The sequence below is a fragment of the Cetorhinus maximus genome, chromosome 27 (assembly GCF_964194155.1).
Source record: "Cetorhinus maximus chromosome 27, sCetMax3.hap1.1, whole genome shotgun sequence".
In the NCBI taxonomy this organism is placed as follows: domain Eukaryota; kingdom Metazoa; phylum Chordata; class Chondrichthyes; order Lamniformes; family Cetorhinidae; genus Cetorhinus; species Cetorhinus maximus.
This window is the reverse complement of record NC_135905.1, coordinates 28,331,616-28,341,025: the sequence shown is the minus strand read 5'-3', so window position 1 is coordinate 28,341,025 and position 9,410 is coordinate 28,331,616. Positions and strand designations below refer to the sequence as shown.

General features: G+C 43.0%; 1 protein-coding gene across 1 annotated transcript in view; it reads left to right on the top strand.

The window, feature by feature from the left end:
- Positions 1-334: 334 nt before the first annotated feature.
- spock2 (SPARC (osteonectin), cwcv and kazal like domains proteoglycan 2) overlaps positions 335-9,410 on the top strand; it is a 65,992-nt gene continuing 56,916 nt past the window's right edge. Inside the window, exon 1 of the mRNA XM_078530940.1 lies at positions 335-592. Within this exon, the coding sequence (XP_078387066.1) occupies positions 422-592 (171 nt within the window). The 5' untranslated portion in view covers positions 335-421. The remainder of the gene's footprint in view (positions 593-9,410) is intronic.

Below are 9,410 nucleotides of genomic sequence, written 5' to 3'. Positions count from 1 at the left end.
TCTTCTGGTCTGAAGAAGATGACTAATTTTTTTTTGTGGTTTTTAAAAAAAAAAACACCTTATTGACAAAATATCCGAAAGGGCATGACAAAACATTTCAAAATGGCCATGACAGAAAGTGTAATGATGTTCAAATGTTCTACATGGAGCATGTTGCACACTTGAGGTGCTTCAATGAAATGAAACGAAATGAAGTTGCTGGACTTGTACACGCGTGTGTCAGAGTGTTTATGTGTATGAGTGTGAGTTAGAGCGAGGTGCTGTGTGTATAATGTGGCGCAGACTCGCACAGTCTCAGATTAAAAAGGAGAGGGAGGGAGAGAGGGAGGGTGAGTGGTGAAAGCGCCTGGGAAATATAATCAGCTCACATTTCACAGCAACCAACCTGCGGGATAAGTCACATCAGTGAGAGCCTCGGACAATGCTGAAGGCGCTGAACTTTCTCCTCGTCCCCCTGCTGCTGGCTGGTGCAGCCGACAAGGACAATCCCGAAAAGGGGGGGAATAACGGGAATTTTCTGGAGGATGAGCAATGGCTGTCGGGCGTTTCTCAGTATAGCCAGCAGATCAGAGACTGGAACCGCTTCAGAGACGTGAGTTTCCCCCCCACCTAGAATTTCAACCAGATGCATTGACGTGAAGACGAGAAACTGACCTATTCCCGTTTGAAATACAGCAGAGAAATTGGGGGGAGGGGGGTTTTTAAAGAGAAAAAAAAATGGGTTTTTTTTTTAAAAAAGAAAAAAATCAAACCTGTTCAGAAAATGATTACAAAAGGCAAATGGTTTAAAGAGCAGGTGAATTTGTAACGGGGAAAGCTCATTGCTGTTAGAATAATGGGATTATTATGGAAATGCACCAATATTTTCTGTCTGTCTGTCTGAATTCACCTGTCGATAGTGAGAATATTGTCCATTGCACCATTTATATATAGAGGGGGGTTTAGTTCGCTGTAAATTCTTGGAGGCTTCAAACCGATTTGTTTGCATCTGCCAATAGGTATATTAAGGTTGTAACTGATGTTTATATTTATACTTTAGCATCAGAGAGAGTTCGTTTCTCCCTGTATCTGTTGTGATAGGTTTTGGGGGGGGGGAGGAGAAAACAATGGGGTTTTTTTTTGCTGTCGGGATTAAATGCTCGTATCTGCAATGAGACTCCCCCCTAGGGAATGAAACGCGAGCCATAATGTTCGCCAGTATACCGGGCTCTTCCGAGGCTCTGCTTAGTCTCAGTCCCAGCCCTATCCCTGCGTCAATACATCCACCTCCCCCACCCTCCCAGCGCACAGAGCCGGCAGGTTTGAATCTGTTAATAAACCCGAATGTTGTTACCCCACCCCCATTTCACCATTGCTTTTTTTAAAAAAATAACTTTAATGAAGATTGCAGAGGGAGGCTAAAGTCTTTTAAGTAGGTCATCTGCAGGCACTGGGATCAGTGGTCCCCTGCATGATGACATCTTCCAGGAATAGTGCTAGGTGTCAGGGTTGATACGCACTGTTTTTTTTTGCTTTACAGGAGTGGTTCAGAGTGTCGTCTCCCCTTTTATTCTGGGTGTTATTTCAGCCAGTTGCGGTTCCTGAATTAGCAAAATACTGAGACACAGCAGCTCAGTGCGAGGAGACAGGGTGTGTACCTCACTTTCAGCTGCTTCACGGTTGCATACCTGAGGGATCAGAACTTGTCCCTTATCTCTGGGGATGGTGACTGACCTGCTGGCCAGTTCCCTTTGTTTTTTTTTGCAAAGGGAGGTCTTGTGGCGCAGTGGGTAAAATCTCCCAAGTCAGAAGCTCCGGGTTCGAGTCCCATCCTAAGGAAGGTGCATCCATAATGGGGAGACTATCAAATAAGAGCAAAATACTGCAGATGCTGGAAATCTGAAATGAAAACAGAAAGTGCTGGGGGGAAAAAAAAAATCTGCAGGTCTGGCAGCATCGGTGGAGAGAGAGAGAGAGAAGCAGAGTTAACGTCTCGAGTCCAATATGACTCTTGGGCGCAGAGTTTCGAAACGTTAACTGAGTTTCTCTCCAGGTGCTGCCAGGCAGGTTGAGTATCAGCCTTGTGCAAATCCTTTCCAACACTCGCCAATGACAGGCGATGAGAGTGGGAGAGATTCCTGGTCAGCCACATGATGGGAAGAACATTGGAGCCTCTACCATCACTGTCCATAGCTCCAGAGGACAACAGGCATGTAGAAGTGAATGTTGCCACAGCAACTCGGACTCCCTGAGTGAAGTGTAACACACACCAGCACAGCTTATTAAATAGTTTGGGAACCGCCTCCCTCTGAAAAGTATTAAACACACTGTTTATTTTTTTTAAAACCCTTGAAATTATATAGCGCCTTTCAAGACCTCAGGATGTCTCTTCACAGCCAATTAAGTACTTTTTTAAAAAAAAAATACAATCATTATTGTAATGTAGGGAAACATATAATGTAGGCAGACAATTTATGCACAGCAAGATCCCACAAACAGCCATGTGATCATGGTCAAATAACCTGTTTTTCACAATGTTGGTTGTCGAGGAATATTGGCCACAACATGAGTGAGAGATCTTCAATGATCCTTTACATCCCGAAACACTCAAACCTCAAGATAAGCAATTAGAAGTCCGAGCTAGTTTATTCCACATTCACTACTAACAGAAAGGGGTTATTGATTCTGGATCAATTAAAAAAAAAGAGGAACTGGGTCAATGTGCATTTAGAAAAAAGGGTTAACAGTTATGCAAATGTCAATAGATCTGTTTAACTCACCATGTGACTGGGAAGGGAATCTCTCGGGTGGGGAAGGGATTGAGCCAGTTATCCATTGGAGTGTAAAAGGAGCCTGTTCAATGGGCTGAATGGCCTTTTCTTAGTGCAGATTTTATGTTCTCACTCTGGTCCCCAGTTGCCAAGTTTGGGATGCAGTTCTGTTTTCCATAATTGTGTTAAACTCATTCCCTACACACACAATGCTGTGATGCACATTGCTGTAAGCCAAAACCATCTGTGCCCTTGTGCATGTAGACACCATTGGACAGCTTCACCGATCACAACTCGATGTCAGTGATGCTGAGTAGACATGATTTGGCACACTGTGAGACTGCAACACATCCCTATGTTGAGCACAAGTAAACTAATTCAATGCCCAATCACAACAATATTATGTTTAAAAAAAAGTTGCAGATGCAGGGAAACATCTGATTCCTGAAAGGGCCTGAGTGATAAGAAATCACCCACCCAACTATTGATACCTTAACTTTGAGCCAAACACACTGATCCTCTCTGCCTTGCTTTTTAAAAAGAGCAGCATTGCAAAAATTCACAAACGTGAAAACAACATGATAGACTTGTAGGCAAATGCTCAGAATAGAATATTTCTCTAAGAAGTCCCCTTGACAGCAACACATTCACTTAAATCTGTGATCTGAGCCCTGTTTGTACATCAAGCTTCATTTAATTAAAATGGTTCAAGAAGATAGATATTCACGGCTTACAAACCTGTGATTGTGAGGCTGTCACAAAACATTAAAATAAGAAACTGAGGCATGCATATGGTTCATGCCACTTAGGACCCCAAAACGCCTTACAGCCAATTAAGAACTCTTGAAATGTGAACACTGTTGTAATGTTCCAGCAACCACAACAGTGCAACACACTTGTGAATTGGTGCAGGCACCGTGAGTATAAGGGCAACTTTCTTCCCTCCTTCATCCATTCCTCCCCCCCTCAGCAGGGAGTGAGCTATGACCCTCAGAAGCAGACGTGCATCTTCTGGATGAAATTAGCTGCATATCAGAGGTGATGCTGAGTGAGTGACTTGGCTTGAAGCACTTAACTTACAAATCTTTTTGACAGTGTTGTTCCCAGAGCAGCCAAGATCAGTGATAATGACATAAGCTTAGAAATTACTGGAGCTGATATTGGTGGAGCAACACTTAACTCATTTGTGTGAAATTCTCCCACCTGCTATTTTAACAGGCATCGCATCTTATGCATTAGTAGCTCCATCAGTTATCAGCAATAGCAATGTCACTTTGGGGGAAGAAAGTGGTGGGTTCGAGTCCCACTCCAGAAACTTAAGCACTGAATCTGGGCTGACACTCCCAGTAGAGTACTGACAGAGTGCTGCACTGTTGGAGGTACTGCATTTCTGGTGAGACCTCAAATTGTTTGTCCTCATAGGTGGATGTAAAAGATTGCACAGCTTCTATTTGAAGAAGACTGGGGGAGTTCTTTGCAGTGTTGTTGCAAATAATTATCCTTCAACCAACATTACTGAAGCCGATGATCTGATCATTATCACATTGCTGCTTGTGGAACTTTGCTGTGTTTGTATTAGCTGCTGTGTTTCCTATATTTCAACTGTGTCTATATTTCATTACCGTTGCAGCATTTTTGGACATCCTGAGATCACGAAAGGTGCTATATAAATGCAAGTCGTCTTTGATTAAAAGAGTGTATGGAAAAATGGTATTGTGTGGATCATTAATATCACCAATTAATTCCTCTCCCCAAGTAGCAAATAATAATGATTGGTGAAAATGGCAGAAATCTACCAGACTCTGAGGAACCTTTATAGTAAATGTGACTTCCATTAAATGGTCATAACAGGGAACTTTGGAGAATTGTGCGAGATCCTTGAAGATCCACTTCAGAGACACTAGTGAGTCAGTGGGGGTTATTTTGATTTGGGTAGGGGGGTAAAATGGACAATGTCAATTCAGCTACACATTATACCTCTTTCCCAGTTTTCTTTTGATTGACTTTAAACAGAAGAGATATATATCGGGTAGCTGAATTAGTATCGCTGAGTTACCCAAGGTCAAAATTAACCCCAATAGGATTTTGTTTCATTGAGATAAACTTGCATTTACACAGCAGCTTTTCATGTCTCGAGCATCGTAAGTTGTCAGGTCAAAAACAGAATTACCTGGAAAAACTCAGCAGGTCTGACAGCATCGGTGGAGAAGAAATCACCGCATGATTTCTTCTCCACCGATGCTGCCAGACCTGCTGAGTATTTCCAGGTAATTCTGTTTTTGTTTTGGATTTCCAGCATCTGCAGTAGCTTTTAGCTTTTTGTTTTTATATATGAGAGTGGTCAGGTGCTTTGAAGTGCAGTGATTGTGGCCCGGTAAGCAAATGTGGCTGTCATATTTTGTGCACAGCAAGATCCCACAAAGAGCAATCTGATGAATGACTAATTAATCGCTTTCTGGTGGCATCAGTTGAGATTGGAATGTTGGCCAGGATACTGGGAGAGTTCCCAGCTTTTATTTTAATGTCATTTTGGGACCTTTAACACCAGGCAAGAGATTGTTTTAATTTCTCATTTCAAGGGTAGATCTAATGGATACAGATTCATTCTCTGTAGAGAATCAGCAAAAGGACCAGGGGGAGATGAGGAGAATTTCTTTTATGCGGGGAGTTATGATGATCTGGAATGTGCTGTCTGAAAGGGTGGTGGAAGCAGATTCTTCCCAAAAGATAATTGGATAAGTACTTGAAAAGAAAAATTTGCAGGGCTATGGGGAAAGAGCAGAGGAGTGGGACTGATTGGACGGCTCTTTCACAGGGCCAGCACAGAATCGATGGGTTGAACAGCCGCCTTTTGTGCGGTAAGGTTCTGTGAATTCAGAGTGAAAGAGGGTAAGGGTTGGACATTCTTCCTTCTGTTCTCAGTTCCAACGATTCCTACTTCTTTATGAAAAGGGTCCAAGAAATTACATCTGTTGGGAAAATCATAGTAACCCATTTCCCCCAGAATGACAGAGGGATCGTTTTTGGTTTCCTCAATATGCTCTTTCCTATTTCACCCTTGACCTGTACCCTTGCTTTCTATCACTGACGTTGTCTATTTGATTGATCCTTTCTTGACTATGAAAATGCTCCACTTGTTTCTTTCAAGCTGCTGTCCTTTTGCCTCCTTCCTCGATTGTATTCAAAGGCTCATCTCACAGCCTCTTGGTGAAGCACATTTATCTCAGGATTTTTTTAATGTTGTTCAAATTTTAAATTTCTTTCCCCTGCTGTTACTTGTATATTAATTGTGTTTAACTATAGGCAGTTGGTGGGCATTAACTGGAGATTCACTTGTGCCCCAGTAAATAGACACAGACTGAAACTGTGCCAAGAAAGCAAAATACTGCAGCTGCTGGGAATCTGAAATAAAGACCAAAACATGTTGGAAATACTCAGCAGCCAAGCAACATCTCTGGAGAGAAAAATAATCGACATTTCAAATCAATGATCCTTCATCAGAACAGGTCCAAGACTGTGGTTGTTGGATTAGGAGGTTCTTGCTTGTAACCATATAAATAAATGCTTCTAAAAGTGTGTAAGTCCAGTTATATCCTTCACCAAGGAGTTACCTGGAATATAACACCGATATGTTGATGTCAAGCTTTTAAAATCCAAACTTGCAGTCAGCAAATGACTAGTTCTTGAGTTATCATTTATTGCTAATAGTTGTTTGGTAGCACAGAACCTGAGTATTGCTGGAAAAAAAAGAGACATACCATCCAAGTTTTTCGTCTTGCACTCATCAGGACAGATCATGAGATTACCAACAGAAAAGGGAACAACAATTTATACTGCATGAGGGGAGAGTGCTGATTGGTAGTCTGCCAATCAAAGTCCACTTGCCAACCAATCAGCACTATCCCCTCATGCAGTATAAATTGTTGTTCCCTTTACTATTGGCAATCTTGCGATCTGTCCTGATGAGTGCAAGATGAAAAGCTTGGACAGCATGTCTCCTTTTTTATTACTCATTCACAGGTTGAGGGTTTCAATGGCTGGGCCAGCATTTATTGCCCATCCCTAGTTGCCCTCGAGAAGGTGGTGGTGAGCTGCTTTCTTGAACTACTGCAGTTCACGTGGTGCAGGTACACCCACAGCGCTGTTAGGAAGGGAGTTTCAGGATTTTGACCCAGTGACAGTGAAGGAACACTGATATATTTCCAAGTCAGGATGGTGAGTGACTTGGAGGGCAACTTCCAGATGGTGGTGTTCTCATCTATCTGCTGTCTTTGTCCTTCCAGATGGAAGTGGTCATGAGTTTGGAAGGTGCTGTTGAAGGAGCATACTTATTTATTGCTACCTGAGTTAAACCGAGGACCCGTCTGCCCTCTAATGGTGGACGTAAAAGATCCCACGGCTTTATTTCAAAGAAGCCCAGAGGAATTATCCCTGTTGTCCTGACCAACATTTATCCCTCAATCGACAATGGATTATCTGGCCATTATTGCTGTATATGGGAGCTTGCTGTACACAAATTGGCTGCTGCATTTCCTTCATTACAACAGTGACTACACTTCAGAAGTACTTCATTGGCTGTAAAGCACTTGGGGCATCCTGAGGTGGTGAAATGCACTTTTATGTCCCTAGTTTGGACTTCAGAATTTCATTTTGGTTTCTCAGCAGAAGGATGCTCCAACTTGTTTTCTCTAAATCCCTTTCTAGTATAAGCCCATTGGATTGGAACAGCACCAGAGACTCTGGTTGATTTTCCACCCCCATCCTAGTCCAAGGTCAGTGTTAAGGGCATTATTGTCACCTTGGCTAAGATTTAGCAAGATCAGCATAGATTCCCTGGAAGGTGCCATGTTAAGCCCTAAGAGCAATTCTCCAGTTTCCCTTCCCTGCAGGACTACAAGGTGACAGCTCCCCCTGGGAGTGTTTGAGGTCACAAGTGGAGCATGTTGGAGAGGCGACAGCCTTTGGCGTGACCCCATGTCCGGTCATTCTGTGTTGCTTTCACTCGGATCGATCCCGCCAAGGTCACATTGTTAGTGACGACGCACTAACACAGCAGTCCATCTGGCTGCAATGTGTAGAAATCCTTTTGGACTTCTTAAAATAAAATGACAAGTGCACAGCAGTGGCTCTTGAATGAGTGTCAATCCTGACGTTTTGGAAATGAGTTGCAGGCAGCTCTTGCTATTGTTTCCACCCCCACTGTCTAACCCATTTCCATGGCAGCAAGCTGCACAAGTGTAGATCTCCTCTCTGCACAAGCTGCAGTGCCTGTGTACCTGAGCTCGGGTGAACGCAGAAGCTGCTGTACCTGGACATTCTGCTGCCTTGTGTACTGAAAATTAACAAAGCATCGCCTGGTGGGTTTAGGACATAACAAACTGTAGCCCCTTATCACAAATATTTCACAAATGCCCCAGAGCACTTTCACATGCAGTGAACTCCTTTGACGTGCTAGGGCTGTTTTAATGTGGCAGCCGCCTTGCGCACAGCAAGATCCCAACAACAACCGTGATACAAATCAGCGGTTCTAAGTCAGCGGCGTGTGGACCCCCGGGGGCCCATAGAAAATTTCCAGGCAGTTGCAAAATAATGCGCAAGCTGAAGGTGGGAGTGGAGTGCAGCTGTCGTGTGAGCAGCACAGAGTGGGCTGCCTGCCTCAAAGAGGGGAGCATGTAGGGAGGTAGGTGCACTGAGAGCAGCATCAAAAGTAAATACCTGTTTTCTTAAAGACCTTATTTAAACACTCGTCGGGTTCATAATTATAATTTCAATGGTGGTGGGGGCCTGTGATTACTAATCAGTTTGAAAAGAAAGCCTTTCAACTGAAAAGAAGGTTGAGAACCACTGGTATAAAGGGTCAGTCAATCCATTTTTTGGTTTTGAGGGATGAATGTTGGCCAGTGCACCCTGCACATAGTACCATTGGATCAGTGATGTTGGCCTGAACCTCACTTTGTGAAAAAGCTGCCATGTTGAAGCCAGCAATGCTGCCTCCCACACTGGTCAGTTTGAATGCTATGAATTTCCAGGATTGCGACTCTTGCAGGTTTCGGAGAAACACTTTTTTTTTTGCAAAAACATCCCGTTAGAAAATGCAATGTGTGCAGCAGGTGACTGACCTGAGAGCTCAGTCAGACACACCATGAGAAATGCAGGTTTTGGAGGCCTTACGGTGGAATGTGATTTGAAATTGTTATTGTCAGAAGTTTGTAGCTGTCTTTGTACATCGATGTCAGGAGACATTTTGTCCACTGTGGCTATCTTGTGTTGATGGGATCATATAGGAACCTTAGGTTGACTGTCTCTGCCTATTTCGGAATGGTTAAGAGTTGCTTAGCCTGAGGAAACGTTGAAATCTATTGATGTAAGGAACAAAAGCAAACTCACGCTCTCATAATATAATGAGTGATTTGATGTGCATATAAGGCAGGCATAAAGCATAGACTATTAGAATGTTCTCAGAGTGAGACTGGACACATTCATTGTTACCGCAAGGCCACTCAGGATTGTTCACCTCAAGCCTTGTAGATGTTTACAAGTTGTACCTGTCTTTAACTAACTGTGTTATAAGTAGAAATGCATTTTAACTTCTTGTATTATAGCTTCGCTAATAACAGTAGTGAACATATATACTTTGAATAAAGCTTCCTCTGATCTTTT